Here is a 17746-nt window from a genome sequence, read left to right on the forward strand (position 1 = left end):
CTGCTCCTGCCCTGGAGCACACGTATAATTGATTTGATTGTTTTGCATTTTCTTTTCCTTTTTAAATTCAGTTCTATAGAAATGTGTAAAAGGAGGGAGGCTGCAGCACAGCTTCTACTGTTGATACATATACATTAAGGTTGAATTGTGTTCAATGCTTTAGGCGTTAGACTCTATACCTTCCAGCCAAATGCCCACTTTGCTTTCTGTTATACCATGAAAGCAAGTCTACTAAATTAGAGTGGATAAAACAACCATGATCATTTTCCATTCAGCTGCCAAAATGTCCTTCCCCATCCACTTCTTTAACAAGACATATTTGATTTTACATCTTATTCTGCTCCAAAAATCTATTAGAGGTAGCAGAACACCAGGAGTAAATTATGAATTGTGGCAGCTGAGACAAATCATCACTAACCGCTCCAGTCATACTAAGCACATAGGGAGCATCTTCAGCAGAGAAATGACTGTGCTTGACATCTTGCACAAAGGGAACAAAGAAATCAATAATGGTACTTCATGCTGCCGTCTTAAACCGCACATGCTGGAGAGACATGCAAGGAAAAAGGTTGAATAGGGGTTTAGACGGATCTATAAAGATGTTTTCTCTGCGAATGAATCAAAGGGTTGTGAACATACACTCCAACAGGTCAGCCAGAGTCTTCGTCCGCAGAGCCACGGGGCGTTTGGTCTTGTCGTTGGTGATGGCGAAATCCTGCATGCCCAACTCCTCCGCCACTTTGGCCTGCGTGCGGTTGTTTACCAGCGAACTGCGGAGAAGCTACGGACAAACAAAACATCATTAACATTCGTACAATTTGCACAACAACCTATTTAACATCTTTAACATGTAAGTCTATTTATCGACCAGCTCTTTAAATGCCCCTGTTTGCTATTGTAGTAAAGTGTTTTATTGCATGTACAGCACTTTGGCTCGACCAAAAATCGTTTTAAAAATGTGCTATATAAATAAAACTTGATTTGATTTGAACACTACATATGTTTGCAGGGAAATATCCACAAACAAAAATGAAAATAGACCAAACAACGAGGAATAATTCATCAAAGACAGAAGCGCTAATGCAGAGTAAATGTTTCACGGAAGTTGGACGTTGCTCTGATAAATATTACATTGGGACTTAATGGATGACAACATGTTAGACTGGGTAAGGAACACTCTAAAAGGAACAACACAAACATGTTAAATATAGCCACACGATGCAGTTTAAGAGCAAAAAGAATATAATATGACTGTCTGAATCGGTCCTGCTGTGAAGTGCTCCCACACCCACCACCCACCACCACACCACCCACCCACACACAACACACACACACACACACACACACACACACACACACACACACACACACACACACACACACACACACACACACACACCACACACACACACACACACACACACACACACACACACACACACACACCACACACACACACACACACACACCACACACACACACACACACACACACACACACACACACACATCACACACACACACACACACACACACACACACACACACACACACACACACACACACACACACACACACACACCACACACACACACACACACACACACACACACACACACACACACACACACACACACACACACACACACACACACACACACACACACACACACACACACACTAGTTGAATGAGCACTTTTCTCCCTGATTTGAAATCCATTTCAGATGTACCCCATCTTGACTCTTGGGCATTGGCATTGCAGGAGCTTTCAGTCTCTTCGCGAAAAGCTCGAAGGAAGCTTTTAAACAAATGACGGCAAAGGTTCTTATTCAGGTTTAGCGCAGTTCAATCCTTGTAGCCTGGAGTAGTGGGCCTTTCTAAAGAGAAGTGCTGATGTGAAAATGAAAAGAGGGAAGATGTAATGCCGCCTGTCAGAAAATGGACTTGCATGTTCAAAGTGGGATAATTCGCTTTGTACCGGCGCCACAAGAAACGCAAGTTCTCGCACACACACACGCAACTTCATTTGTATCCGACGCTTGACAGCTTGTGCGAAAACTCGGCAGACAAAGACGTGTTATTGAAAACCACTGAACAATTTTGTCTCATGACAATACCCATCACAAGGAGGAGCACAGTGAACATACAGGCGCAGTGTGGGGTGAGGAAGTGGAAGAGAGTTATTTTGTGGAAACAAGCAAAAAAATGATGGGGGGTGAATACCTGCCTGGCACTGGGAGATTTAAAGATTGATGGGAAAGGAGGAAAAACTCTCCCACACAAAAGCACAGCTGCAACTTCATTTCAGGTGAACCGATGTAAGAAGCGGCGTTTGTGTTCGACTTCACAAGATGGAGAATAGACAAAACACAGGTGCAAGGATGCAGATATACAAAGGGAGAGAAGCCTGTGTGTGATTACATATTGAATTGCTTTGATCTTACTGTTAAATGTCCTTCGTGGTGGTCAGGGAAGTGGATGAAGAGATACTCTGTGGCCACCAGCTGCATGATGGAGTCTCCAAGGAACTCCATCCTCTGGTTGTGGCCCCTGGATTAGAGAAAACATAGAGGAAAGGATATATGAGAATACAAGGTTATAAAAGGATATGGGGGTGAGGTGGGAGGGTGCGTCAAAGTGGGGCATTAGAGGCATCATGCTTTCTCGACAAATCTACCAGGCTTTTAGTCCTTTTACAGTGAAGCCGGCTGATGTGCGTTTCATGGCCGGCCTCTGGGAACAGCTGCACTGACAAGCTGTGTGACAACTCGGAGGCTGCCTGGAGTAGCAAACCCTTCTGAAGAAAAACGCCGGGCTTTGATTGCAATTCGAATGGAAAAAAGAGAAAACTCGAGGGGAAAGGGAAAAAGACATGCTTAAAAACCTCTGGTACAGCTGCCTGTCAAAATCCTAAAACCCTGTAAAAAGCCTGCGAGCGAGCACACACAGCTTTTACTTTCAACCTTCCAACAATTCCTGAAAAAAAAGAAGCTAATGGCAACACTGTGATACTGTACATCCGCTTTCCGCCTTTCTCCCATCAGTGGAAAGGCAGGTCATGAATTAAACAGAATTATAGATTAGCATTGCAGATGTGGGCTGCTGCTGTGCCAGGCAGGAAGAGTTAGGTGGGGGGGCGGGAGTACAAGCAGGGAGGTATATACGGCAGCAGCAGCGCACATATCCATCTAGAGATATGAGCTGCTTGCAGGAGGGGGAGAGTGTGAAGATGAGAGAGAGGCATGCAGAGGCAGAAGACAAGGTGGAAGACATCAAAGAGGAAGAAAGGTCAAAGTGTATTTTCCCATTCCTTTTATCTGAGCCAAAGAGATGAGAGCTGAAACAGCACTTAGGGCATCTTTGACAGGGCTGCAACTGTCACTTATATCACTTACTGTATTATTGAATACATTGATTGCTTTTTAGGCTGAGTAAATGTTTAGTGTTTAACAGATTTAAAACAAAAGCGAATCACAATCTCCAAATTGCTTATTTTGTCCGTGGAACAGTCCAAAGGTGTTCAATTCACGATGTGAAACAGAGACTCACATTTGATAAGCTTCAAACCAGAGGATGTTCTAATTCGTGGGGATTTATTAATTCATCAATTAATTATTTGAGCTCTAATAAATCTTGGAGTTTGTGAAGAAGCGGATTGATTTTCTGAGGACGACTGCTTGCTGCTATAATCACTTCTCTCACCCACGTTGTTGTATAAGTGTGCAGGAGAGGAGGTCGAAATGAACACATTCCCGTCACTTCAACCACAACAGCAGCACTTTTGGAAATGTGCTAAAACGTTTCTGCTAACTAACATTCAAATCTAGGATATTGCTCAATTGCTTTTTCCTTTGGGTTCATTTGTGGATTACCTTTTGTCAATTAATCGTTAAGTTAATTACATTTATTGAATTAGGGCAAAATGCCAATCTTAAATAGCATTGTTTTGTTTCCCAGAGCTGCAACAAATAAATGTTTGTATTATTTATTGATCTGAAGAGTGCTTAGTCTGAAAATGACTGAAAATAGTGAAAAACGTCAACCCCAGTTCATTTAAATCCAAGATTATTTCTATAAATGTCTTGTTTTTCAGTAAAAAACCTTAAAATAACCATATCAAATGTGAAAAAACAAATCAGGACATATAAGAGCCATTTCCTAACTTCGTTCATGAACAATTACTTTAATGATTAATCATATATCAAAATGGCTTAGAATTCATGTCATTTGATAAGTCCACTTATCGTCCAGCTCTGCAAACGCCACTTGAACATTCAAATGTATATTACAAACAGGAAAGATGTCTGATAGATGCCAGAGATGTAACACGGCGGAGCAGTTAATGCACACAGGATCCATGAGGACTTGAAAAGCTACTTTTGACTTCACTCCTCTTTAAAAGGTCCAGCTTCATTAGGAGGGAAGGGATTCTGCCTGACGCACACGCCCACATTAAAATGAAAAGGCTCTGCCACAACACATGAGAGCGTGGAGGAGGTTGGGATGAGAGACGGGGGGGGGGGTAGGAGTCCAGCAGGAGAGAACTCCGTGTTCATCCGTCTGTACTGTATATGTGGACACGTGGACTTTCTCTAGATCCATACCATCATGCATACTGTATGTGAGCTGGGACACCACAGAGCAGATGCTGAGGGGAAACAGATAGAGGAAGTGGCATGTGTGCTAATTCCATGTCCAATAGGAGGCAGAGGGAGAAAGGGAATAGAGGAGGAGAATGCGTTTCTGTGTGAAGCGTCGCAAAGAGCCATTCCTTATTCACTTCAACAGCAGAGGCACAATGCTCCGGTAAGGTGGGGGAAATTGAAGCAAAGTGTGCAGCCGAGGTCTTTATTCGCCTTTGACTTTGATCTAAAATACCTTTAACAGCCCCTCTGAGGAGGCGGCGACACGCTCCATCTTTTAGGGCCATTTTTCCCTCTCAGTGCTACGGGATAAAATGTTCTTGTTTAAGATGAGCACGCTTGTGCGAGGGTCAAACGTGTAATCCCTATCTACTACGAACAATGTGTTACTGAGCGAGGCGCCAACATTCAGTGTGATTTTTATATTTCACTGCATAAAAAGATCAATATATATTCAAAATGGTACTTGACTATAATGAAATCTCAGGGTCTCTTTTAGCAAGATTGCACTGAGCGGAGAAATAATGAAGTGTTTCGCTGCAGAGGACAAATATTGCCTTGGCTTTACAGAATGAACGATGTCAAATCTTTATAGACAAGCTACTTAATAGACTATCTAATATTTAATGAAAACATAAATAAAAGGTCTGCACAGTGTAGCTCCCTTAAGTGCAATGTATTAGCAAAGCACAGTGTGACATTTCAGATCAAGCTTTTTTTACAGGATACAGAATACATTTTCATTTGTATTGCCTTTGTGTGTGCACAACACTATGCTTGTTTATATACATGATGTTAACGTCGAGTTTTTTGTGCAAATTGTGACTTGAATGTTCATTATGTCTTGTATAAATACTATAAGTGCAATATTGAAATTCAATGGCAGTCTTTTATATTTAAAGAGGACATCTGCTAATTAGCAGGTTTACATTTGTATTGTGTGCTACTGAGACACGTTTACATGATTTATTGTTCTAAAAAATTAAACTACGAGGGAGGGAAAACCCCTGAGGCAGTGTGCTGACAACATTGTTGTCTCTTAATGTATTTGTCATGTTTTTTTGTATTACTTCTACTTTAAATGTTATGAATCTGAATCGGTTTAGTAAAATATAAATACGTGTATAAATGTTTCAAAAATCTACTCTCAAAGATGCCCAGCTAAATCCACTTTCATGTCCAGAACTTGAAGAGAGATGGATCCTTTTTTCACCATCAGTGAAATTCTTGCAACAGCCATCTCTTCCTGAGAGAGGAGATAGGAAGCCGAGCGCCTGGGGGCCGCAGGCCGCAGCTCTCCATCTCTGTTGTCTGATAGTAGCCCCTGGCCTCCGCCGCCTCCAAACAGGGTCAACTCTCTTCCTTGCTTCTTGCGCTGCCTTCTTCTAGGTCACTCTGTCCTCTATTTCTGCATAAAGTGATAGGCTGAAGGCCATCCTGGGTCCTCTCTCCTCATCTGCTGCCTACCTTAGCGCGTGACCTTCATTTCCCATATCTGACCTCGCTCTTCTTTCCGTGACGGCAGCGCGACCCACTTTGGTTTAACCTTTGGTCCTTAAGGTGAGCTGTTGCTCAGTTGCAGCTTTCAAGTGAGTCGGCTATATTTAGGTCAACCTGCCTCTGGCCACTCACAAGATAATGAGCATAAATAACCCTCAACGTCTATGAATTATGACTTTTTGCTGCAGGAAGTAGTAACAAAACAATGATGATATTACAGTAAAATGTCCACCTTAAATTAAGCCACTTTCGGATGTGATGTTAGGAAGTACCATAGGTATCAACCTCGAGTTGGAAAGTCCTTTAAAGCTCAGTGTGAGACGAGCCTCTGGACCTGTAATCGACTTCACTGGCCATGAGTGACATTCAATTGATGGATTAGAACATACGTGTACTGTATGTGTACTGTATGTGTACATGATACACACGAACACACATGGAGCAATGTCCTTGTGGCAAGCCTAAGAAAGCAATTACAGAGAGCAACCTGCCAATAGGAATCAGAGGTGCTGCCAAGGCTAATTTGTTGTAGCTGTCAAACTCATTATGGTGTTGTGTGGTAAAGCTCTGAAGTAAGTTAAGCTCTCATGGCAAACACTCTTATACTCAGAATCAGAAACACCTTCAATAGAAGTGAAAAGTCTCATTAGTGATTTATTTCTTCTTTTTATAAAAACAGCAATCTTTTTCTATCAATGAATGACTTTGAAGGTTTTTTTTTGTTTACAAACAGGCCGCCAACACGTCCAATCATTTTGAAGACGTGAATGTAGAAGTTTGTAGCTCTACTGACTATTGAACAAATGTCATAGCCGAAGGGTGAGAGGAAAACACATTTCAGCGCTGAATCACCAAAGCATCACTTTGAAACGTCGCAATTAACAGAGAAAAGCAACCAAAAAGCCAAGCGGCATTACTGCAGTGTTGTATTTGTAATATATTTAAATCAAATCTGGATTCAAAACAAATCAAAGTTTTTTGAATCCAGGAATTCAAAAGGTGGACTGAAGCATGAAAGAGAGAAGAAATCTGTCAAATAAAAATATGTGGCTGCAATGAATGAATAAAAGAGACATTTGAAACCTTCTGCCCTGGACAACCCAGTGAATCAAAACCCCTTTTCCCATGAGGCACTGAGGTTATGGCCTCACAGATAGAGGCAGACTACAGATATGGCGACTTCAGAGTCCCTCGGGCCTCTCTCTCTCGGCTGTGAGACCCCTTGGATTAGGGACGGGGCTAAAACTCAGTGAAAGAGCTATCTTTCACAACGGTCCTTTGAACGTGACATTCAGGACATCGTTTGTTATACAGGCAGTTTTAGTGACTGCAAGAAAATGTAGAAGCTGCAGGGGGGTGAACATAACGATGATGTGGGAGGTGGAGGCTGCCACATTCACAACAGATAAAACGATTTAAAATGCTCGACGTAGGCTGGAACTCCCAGTTTCTCAGATCATATTATATATTATAATGCATCATGCCTCATCACCTCTAAAGGGAACTGCAGACAAAGTCTGGCTATTCTGCAGCATGCTTGCAAATTACATCTTGCCATCTAGTGCCTCGCTTTGCATTTTAATTGGCTGTAACTCCATTATAAACAAACAAACAAACACTGGCCGTACTTACAGGGTGAGGTGGTTGAAGCCCACAGTCCTCAAGGTGAAGGCTCTGGCCAGTAGACGCACATGTGTGAACAAAATGCCAATACAGTCCTCGAAGTTCGTCAGTTTCTGAAGGACGGGAGACGTCTCTATCAGCTGCCTGTCTGTGAGAGGCTCCTGGACCTGGAAGAGCAGGAAAAAAGGGGGTTTTGGTTATAAACATGTGGACTAACAAGGGTATCTTTTTAGATAAAGAATACATTTTTCTACTTCATTGTTTAGGGTCCTTAACTCAATTGAAGTTAATGTTAAGGCATACAATTACATTAAAAAAAAAGGCAATTCTTGTGAAAAAACACTTCCTTTTCAACATCACAATACTCCTCTGGAACGCCAATAAAGACAAGTTTTCTTCATTTATTGAATTACCAGAAAACACATTATATAGTGATGTTTATCGTTAATCCAGATATGCAATGAACAGTATTGTGGTACAGTAGTGAGCTTTTTGCCCAGCAGTAATCTGCGTGTGTAAACAATTCACAACGTCTTATCCAGACATTGAGTTTATAAAGGCAGGTGTAAAAAGATCAGTAAATATTCCTATATTTTTTTAATGCATTGTTTTATAATATTCTGTCTAATTCTGGCTATTAAATCATAAAGTATTTGGAAAAGTCACTCTACATCTCTAACTTACAGAATGTATTGTTTCTGTTTATGCATTCCAGCATTACTAAGGATTTTTTAACCAGACAAAATGGTATTTGCTCAATGAAGTCACTCCGCATAAGAGCGTCAAATAAATGCCTTAAATGAAACGAACCTCTACAGTGTGTGCTGCTTGAGGGCCTGGTTTAGAGTGTGTGTTTTTACTCCGCCTCTAAACAAACTGATGATGTGCAGCAGATGGAATCTCTTAGTCATTAAGTTTTAAGTCAAACAGCTCGCCTTTCTCTCGCTCTCGGAAAATCTGGTGATTCAAACAGTCAATTAATATCTCTGTTGACTCAGTGCAAATGTAAGTCGTGTTTGATCTGAAGCAGGCTATATCAGAGACTGCCGGCCTCGTGACTTCGATACGTTTTGAAAGAATAGCTTTTGGATGTGAAATTGCTGTAGACTATTATTAAATTCAGCTTTAGGGCTTGGTGAGTTCAGAGGTAGAAATGCCTCAGCAAAACATGCCGCAGCTTTGACTACGGTATTTGCTCATGTCTGTGCTCATTAGGAAAATAAATTATAAGCTTGGAAAATATGTGCATGCGTGTTTGTTAAATAAAGACATTTACTTTTGGCTGCATTAATTAGACTGCTAGAAACATCTAATTGGTCTCTGCGTGGAACAACTGTACGCTTGACCAAGACATCTGTTCCCAACCAAACAGAAACACAGAGCCATATGAATGTGTGGGGACATCCAAACGAAACTAAAGCACATTAAATAGACTTTGTAAGTGTGCTGTTGTATATAAAGCGCCCTAAAAATAATAATAATAAATAAAGCTCCATTCAAGGCTCTCCCGGGGAAGATGGCTACTTTCTTTATTATCTAGCCTCTCCGTTGTCTGTGTTTTCATAAAGGATTGTAAACGGCTTTCTCAGAGTCTCCAATGTCAAGCTAGTGCATAGAGCAGAGATGTTGCTTTAAACTCGGTATTTTAATTGGACTGCCTGTAATGTCATGGTTCCATCTTCCAATGTGTCCTACGAAACATTTCTTGCCTTTTTCCCCCCTCTGTTAATTAACGAAAGGCGTTTAAATGTCATACATCACAACTAAAAGGCATCTGACGAGTTCAGCTCTTACAGGCACAAGCTATCCTTCAGGGGGAAAGGCCGGCAGCAATGCTTCAAACGAAGTGGAGAGAGGAGAAAAAAAAAAAAATGAACAGCAGTTGCGAAAAAAAAATAAAAATCTTTTGAAATGGCTTCAAAGCATCACTTTCAGCTCAGTCAGACAGAAGGCAGAATCAGAGCCGAGGTCTTTTGAGACCCAAACATCCTGACTCTCGTGATTCCTCCCAATAAAACCAAAGAAAGAATTTGAAACCCAGACTCAAAACGTAAATGACGTTTGGGTAAATTGTTCTGGAGGGCTGGGGTTGATGATGCGCTGGTGCGGATCGAGCAAACACGAAAGACATAAAGATTTGCCTGTCACCCACGTAGCATTCCACCGCGCTCTGCAAGGCACGGCGTGGCACGGCTAATGTATGCGTGTATGCCAAAGACGGTTGTACGCATAATTACGCACGCCATGGCGAGCTGCCATTGCCATCCACTCAAACCTCATTAAGACGGCTCTCTCTTTCACCTCTGTTTTATCATCCTGGTGGGCAGGGAGGAGGGACAACACCTTGTTAATTCTCAGCAACAACTTTTTGGGCATAATGTTCCAGCGTAAGCTCCTGGGGGCTCTCATCAGTTATAGAATACATAATTAAATACATAAATAACGAAAGGGAAAGCTGTTCCTTGTGTGAAACTGCTTTGATGAGATCATCTCAAGGCAAAAGGTCAGGATGCTATCAAGCTAGCAAGAGGTTGGCACAATTTAACAGGCGTTACCCCACTGGCAGGGGACCACCCTCAGGAAACCTCACACACATACACAGTGTGTGGTAATGAGGCCGCGGCTCAGAAGCAGCTAACTCATGCAGCACACTGTGGAGGTTCCCCCCGCACTACAGAGGGCTAGGGGGGCTGACCCCGGGACTCCACCCTGACCACGGTGCCCGCTGCTTGGGCCCCAGCTGCGCATCTCACCAGGAACACAAGCTGCTGAATACAATGAGCTATTCTGAGCCTCAAGAGCTGAACATAAAACATCCAAGCACTCTGGGTCCTCAGCATTTGGGGATAAAAAGAAAGCGAGGTGATGAGGGAAAGACGAGGGGAAAATCAAACATACCTAAACAGAAGCAAACAATGCTATTTTGGGGCCAAACATGGATATGCAAAAATATACATATGAAGACGCAGCAACACTCGTGCACACGCAGGGAGATGAAGAGAATGAACTACTTAAAGACGAGTGTCGGCATCCACACAAAGAAACACTTTCTCCACACAGACACATCAGAGAGGCTGACGGTCCCTGGAGGCCTCGTGTGATTCGGGACTGTAATCCTGTTATGGCATCTTTGATCTCTTCTTCCAAATCCTAATTTCAAACAAACACTGTTGACATGTTCAATGTTTCTGGGCAGATCAGGCAGAGCGAAAAAAAAAAAACAGCAGAGCGAGGGAGAGAGGGAAGAGAAAGAATCATGAGGATGGAGAGCAGGAGAAATATGTGAGGAGGAAGAGGGACAGTGTAAATGAAAAAGTACATTAGGGTCTATACCAAAATGGAAAGCAGCGAGACACAGGAGCAGAACAATGAAGATGAGTGGAAGGCTGCTGGGGGCCTTGTGACAGGTATAAAGAACTTAGTCAGCCTCAGGCAGACGCACACACACCCCCCCGCACACACACACACACCCCGCACACACACACACACACACACACACACAAAACCTACATCCAGGCAGAAAACTTCAAATGAGAGAATATCTGTGTCTTAGGGGTGAGGCGAGTTTTAATGGGAGGCACATAGTCCAAAATAAACATTTCACAACCAACCTGCAGGGGGTGTGCTGGGTAGTTGAGCCAGACCTCCTGTAGACCCTGTAAAGACAGAAACAGAGAAAGAGGGGGGGGTGAGCAGTCAAACTAAATACATGTTAGTGTCCCCGCTGCTTTGTGTTAGGGTCAACCATGCTCACAAAAACAACATCATTCTAACAAAACAAAAAATGCACTTCAAAAATAAACATTAAATACAAATATGTGTTTGCTTCACAAATAATTAAAAGGTCCCAGCCTTGAAAAAAAGAACCTCGTATGATAATAAGGTGGATTTGAAGTATTGCATTTTTTTTGTTGAATTTCATCAGCTTTGCGCATTTTTCTGTGATGCAATGGTATGTCTAGAAAAAGTCCCATTGGCTTCTCCGGTGGACAGGAAACCTTTACACTGACACAAAGTTATAATGTGCATACCTGTAGATATACGGGAAAAAGCTGAGATGCTTGGTTAGTAAAAGCCCCTGAGACTTAACATGTTGGTCTTGACAACTCACTGGCACTTATATAAGAGAAAGCGCCTCAATTTCACAAATTAACTCTTGATAAAGTGTTTCATTTATTAAAAAGGCCCTATTAGGCTCATAATTGTGTTTTGTGCTTTTACTGTGACATGTTCACATGCTTTAATATTCATAAAGCTCTTTATTTTTCTCATACTGCCTGCTGCTGCAGCACCTCTTTTCACCCTCTCTATGAAACCAGAGCCCTGTCTGCTCTGATTGGTCAGCTGGCTGGCACTGTTATGATTGGTCAGCTGCTAATAGATAACAGGTAGCCTATCACATACAATGTGTTGGAGTGCTAGCCAATAGAAGCGCAAGTGTACTACACATTGGGGGGGGGGGGGGGGGGGGGGGAGAGATAAACTCCCTCTGGCATGAACTTTGGGATTTTAACAAAAAACCATATAACACACTACAGGAAAGGGTAAATCCAAAAAGGCAAAATGGCTCCTTTAACTATTTGGGGCCATGTTGGGGACATTCATTCCTTTAGTAGTTGTGCTTTCATATGCCATCAAAACCCCACTGGGGGCGGCGAGATTACAGCTGGCATCTCATTTTGTGACCAAAAGGTCTTTATATCGACCCCCCATTTGACAGTGAGTGAGAGGGTGGTGATGTGGATTTGAGTGGAAGGCGAGGGTGTTGCGGTTTGAGGGTTGGTGGGATTTGGCTTTGAGAGGTGCGTTGTCTCTGGAGACAAACATTGGCAGCGCTGGAGTCCCCTCCCTGTGGAGAGAAATATGTGAGAGAGAGAGAGAGAGAGAGAGAGAAGAAGCTGTGGCTCTCAAGTTGTTGCCAAGGACAACGCCAGTCAGAAGCAGCTTTCGGCCTGGGGTCTAACGTTAGGTGAGTCATAGCGGCGATAGAGTTGTGGCGAGGGCCTCTAAAGTACAGTATCACTCAGGTGTTTAAAAGGTTCAAGGAGATAAACCTTTAAAATGTGCAATAGCCCACAGGGAGGGTTGTGTGTGGTCAGCGGCATCGAATGGGCGCCTCATCTTCTCAACCCAGCCAGCTGGCAACCCGTCGCCTTGAGCAGCCAATGCAAAATTCATGAAAGTGGTCAATACATTTGAGCAATGTTTCCTTTTGGTTTGCTTGTTTCTTGGCCTGGGATTGGAACTGAAAAGCACTAAAGACATAGCAGGTATCAAGTCAACACGGAGCCTGCGTGTGAATACGACTGGGTTTTTGTCGTTGGGTATTGGCAGTTGCACAAATTGCCGTAAATACACTTGTAAGTGATGCATCTACGCAGGAGGAAGTGAAGTATGCACACGTTGCTGGGGCTTGTGATGAAAATCCATCCACAAGGCGCACGCGATCCGCCCACATGCTGTATATAGACCCTAACAGCTAATGTTTCAATTACAGCCATTCCAAAGACAAGGCAGACAATGATTAAGCCAGCATCCAGTGGGGATTTAAGAATAACAACAGGTTTTTTTTTTCTCCCTACTCCGTCTCTCTCCCAGCACGAGGAAGGTATAATTACTGGGGGCGCAAATCACCATGTGCAGCAGCTGAATCCCAGCCATTTGGAGGATGGAACTCTAGTGCTACAATCAGAAAAAAGAAAAGAAACATATGCAAACATGTTTATTTGAATGTCAACAGCATACCCATAATGAGCATAATGAAAGGCAACTTCATGAAGCCTCCTATGATCTCCGTTCTAAGGTGGGCTGCAATCAGCGCTTCTGTAACTCACGGGGGATTTGAGACAAAGGCTTGCAGATACTCAGGGCTCACAAGCCAACCGTGAATAGTCACCACCAGGATATACCCTCTACCCACACACTCTATACCCCTACACACCCCTGGGATTGTTGGCCATCCAAGATTGGGACATAATGGTGCTCTTTGCTGACAAGGTCCAATGCTCCTTGACAAATTGGTCTCTAGCTACAGGCTGCCAATCAATCCATCAAACGTAGTAGTGCAGCAGGGAGATCAATAAGAGATAGCGTCGCTAATCAATACCAACATAAAAGCGGCCCCAAGTCCAAAACGGAGGCTTCTGCCAGTAAATGTTCAAGGTGATCGTCCAAATAGGAGAAAACTGGTGTAGACCTTTTGGCGAAGTCCATCGTGTGATTTATGGGTCGAGGCAAAAAGCTAAACTTCTAAACTACCTGAATGTGTTTTCTGCTGCAATTTATCCAATACCAACGCTTCCTTCTCAGATTCTGATGAGTCTCATTATAGGCCATATGTGTTCCAAAAATGTAAACAAAAAGACAATAATGTCTCGAACATAGCTCACCTGGTAGAGTGGGCACTAACCAAATCTAACTGAATCCGACCTGTTGCCATTTTTCTACATGTAATCCCCCATGCTCTCTCCTTTCCAAGTCCATCTGTCCTATCTCTATAATAAAGGCTGAAGGCCAAAAAATACACGGGCTGCTGTAGTCAGATCGAGATTATTTTCCACTCTCACTAAACCAAGGACAGTGGAGAAAGCACACACGCTCTCATTCACGCGTTGGACATATTGTCTGTAGCTGTCACACGACGAAGCATACAAATTGCACAGAAAGGGACATTGGGCCATTGAATAGGTAAAGAGTAGCCGAGTGAAAGGAGAAGTGGAGTGCATTGTTTGTGGTTCATGCAACAGAAAATAGAAACACTTACTCATTCTCAAATTGGCCCACGTCCAGTGCATGTTCTTTGGATGGGAACACACATTAATAATCTGTGTTTACGCAGAAAGAACTAGCTTGAATGCACCTGAATACATCAGAGACAGGAGTCTTTTGCTGCGAGCCAGTGAGCTGACCTTTAGTATGGAGGGAGTTGTGAGACAGCCTTTCACCTGTGTGAACATGTAAGCCTAGCACACTCTACTGGTGCACCAAGAGACCAAAAACAATACCAGAATAAGTTCTATTTATCAAATGATTGATTTCTGGCCTTTTTCTGCAAAACCAGTGGATTCAGAACACCGTGGATTATATTTCTGTTTGAGTGAGTTGAAAGACAGCTGTTGTAAAACCCTTTAAAGTATTGACTCAGAAGTAACAGAGGTAGAAGATTTGAACTGAATTAATCTATTGAAGCTGGAAGGACAACCTGCACTAACATGAAGTACAAGAAGACAAGTCATTTATACAGAGAAACAGGAAACTAAGGGGGACAGGCAAGTAAGTAATTGACATTACAGCTTACCAAATGGGAAACAAAGGGACATAAGAAATGTTAAATATAACAGGGCACATCCATATGATAAGTTGCCTGTCTATGGTCACGGTGGCACCCTTCTGTCAGTCGAATGCTAGAGAACAGAAAGACGCCAGACATGTGTAGTAAAGTTGTGAACAAGCCTCGATGTCACAGCCATAGTGAGCCAGAACTGAATGACACTTAAATGATGCATTTCCACGATAGAAAGAAGGCTGTGATGCCATTCCACCAAAAGCAACCACCACAGTGCCATGGTGACCATCTCGGTTGTCACAGCAACCGTTGTTCCATTTGGCGATTGTGTGCTGGTGTTCGTAAAAATCCAACAGATTAGCCGTTGGGTAACTGGTAAGATCATCATTAGGATGATTGCTCCTCAGAAGAGGCCTCAGGACAGCACAGTGGCATCAACATGTACTCCCAGCAATATTGCACTGCTGTTGAGTCCAGGTTGGGAGCAATCAAGCAGCTCCCCCTGAAGAAGATGCTTCCTGCCACTCTGCAGATGCTTTAATAACCTCCACAGTAACATCATTAGCAAATTAGCATCTATTGTTTCCTCGGGGCTTCTGTGTGCAATGGAGCCGGATTCCATCCACTGCGAGAGCCCTGTTGTTTGGGGAACAGTGCCAGCGAAGGTGAAATGTTAAGAGAAAAACAAAAGGACGAAAATAACTGTTGCGCTCCAGCCATGAATGCCATACCAATTATGGAATAACAGAAAGGGGGAGAGGGGGGGAAATAGTGGCCGTTGTTTGTCTGGATAGTTCTTGAGGTGGAAATGACATGCATGCTTTGTCTTGGGGAAGTCAATTTCGGAATTCTACCTCCGGAATTGAGGAGCTTTTGTGGCGACTTGTCATAAGAGGAGTGGAGCAAAACATCTGTGGGGGGAAATGACTTCCTTGGAGTGCTAGAGAGGGGAAAGAATGGAATAGGAAAGACAGAGAAAAATAAGAGGGAGCCGAAGAGAGACACCAGCCAGCATCCTGTTGTTACAGAGAGAGAAAAGGAGGGTACCGGATTGATCAGCCATGTGCGAATGGAATACCGTACCGACAAAACCTTCCAGGGTGTGAAAAATGGAGACCTTCAATTGTACACTTCCTCTCATTAGTTTGGGTAATGTGCGACGTGAAGTCCCATTCAGAAACTGATTCAAAAAAAGTATCTCACCCTCTGTGTGTCTGTCTCTGTGTTCTGCCACTCTCCTCTACCCCCCCACCCTCCACCCTGCAACACCCGGCTGGCTTTCTGGTCTGTGTCCATCTGTCTCCTCTCAGCTTTGTGTGACAGAGAAGCCATCAGGAGGATTCAGCAGGGGAGTGACAAGCCAAACTATTTCAATCCTCAGTCAGCATGTCTAAAAAGTTGGAAATCACTCAACTTTGGCATGCACAAATGGTCCTCGGAGTCTCAGTCACATGCAACATGCTCCCTCGGCTGTTGTTGAACTGTGGTTCTGCTATCCACTAGAGTTCAGCATATTGACTGTATTTAATGGCTTTGGAATTCATCATTGGTTGTTGTGGTTGTAAAGGTTTTATAGTGCAGCGTGGACTGTGCAAAACAGTCACACTGACATGAGGTTTCTTTTTAGCCGCAGCTGTTTCAATTTCCTCAAATGTTGGAACTTGATAAATAATGACTTTTACTCATGCAGGTCATCGATTTTCTTGGACGAAAATTTCATAAATCTGTTCAGACCGGACTTTAGAATCCTTTAGATCTAGCTTTTTTCTTCACTTGAAAGCTCTAACCTAATCTCGTCTGAATTTCTGAGCTTGGACGCGTTACTCAATAATAATTCAAGATTCTGTGATGTGCAAATTATTATATAAAATGTACAGAATGAGTTCAGCTAAGATATTGAAACAATTTCTGAATCTGATATAATACAACATTAGGACTCCTTTTCTCCAAAAACACGTTACTAATACACCTCGTCTTTATCTGTTAAACACAAAATCTCCCTTCTGGAGGTTGTATTGTAAGCGCAGCTAGCTTTCCTCTCATCTGTTGTCTCCCTGAGTGATGAAACAAATAAAATAACAGCAGGTATCTGGATATTAACGTGATCAATGCTGCCAGTTTTATTCACATTTAGAAAAGACATGTTTGAGAAATGATCTTTCTCTTTGTCTGCATGGTAAGGTTTTTACCGTGTCCTATGCCTATACAAATAAATGCTACACTGCTCTTCATAAAAAGTGTACTTTGACAACTTGATAACATCTTCATGGCCATAGGAAGACAGTTAAACCCAAGGACGTTTCAACGATATACAACGGGACACAATACTGTAAGGATTGGCACTCAAACACAATGACTAGCTGAAATTGGCCAAAAAGTAAAAATAAATGCTATGATTTAAAACAGAACTATTGGTTGAATTATTTGTCTTTATAAAAAAACGTTTCAGGGATGGTCCCGGGTTAATGTTATTCTTCCCCAGTTGTTTTATGGTGTGAAGTTTTCAAAGATATAGCCCTGAAGCCTCTGATCTGGTCCCTCAAAAATCAAACATATTTGATCAAACATATTCCAGCCATGTGTCCTGTTGTGTGTGTGGGAGTCGCCGGCTGAATCGAAGACTAACACCCACAATAGCCAATTAGAACAAAGCCTGCTGCTACATTCTGGATGTGCTGCAAGTCATTTAATTGAC

General features: G+C 42.7%; 1 protein-coding gene across 2 annotated transcripts in view; it reads right to left on the bottom strand.

Moving 5' to 3' along the window:
• Positions 1-17746, bottom strand: part of drosha (drosha ribonuclease III) — a 78686-nt gene that overhangs the window by 14881 nt on the left and 46059 nt on the right. For both annotated transcript variants that reach the window (XM_034203126.1, XM_034203120.1), the window contains exons 24-27: positions 11378-11422; positions 7776-7933; positions 2445-2550; positions 640-781 (exon numbers count right to left, since the gene is read on the bottom strand). In XM_034203126.1, coding sequence (XP_034059017.1) covers positions 640-781; positions 2445-2550; positions 7776-7933; positions 11378-11422 — 451 coding nt within the window. The remainder of the gene's footprint in view (positions 1-639; positions 782-2444; positions 2551-7775; positions 7934-11377; positions 11423-17746) is intronic.

This window comes from Gymnodraco acuticeps, unplaced genomic scaffold, assembly GCF_902827175.1.
Source record: "Gymnodraco acuticeps unplaced genomic scaffold, fGymAcu1.1, whole genome shotgun sequence".
NCBI classification, from domain to species: domain Eukaryota; kingdom Metazoa; phylum Chordata; class Actinopteri; order Perciformes; family Bathydraconidae; genus Gymnodraco; species Gymnodraco acuticeps.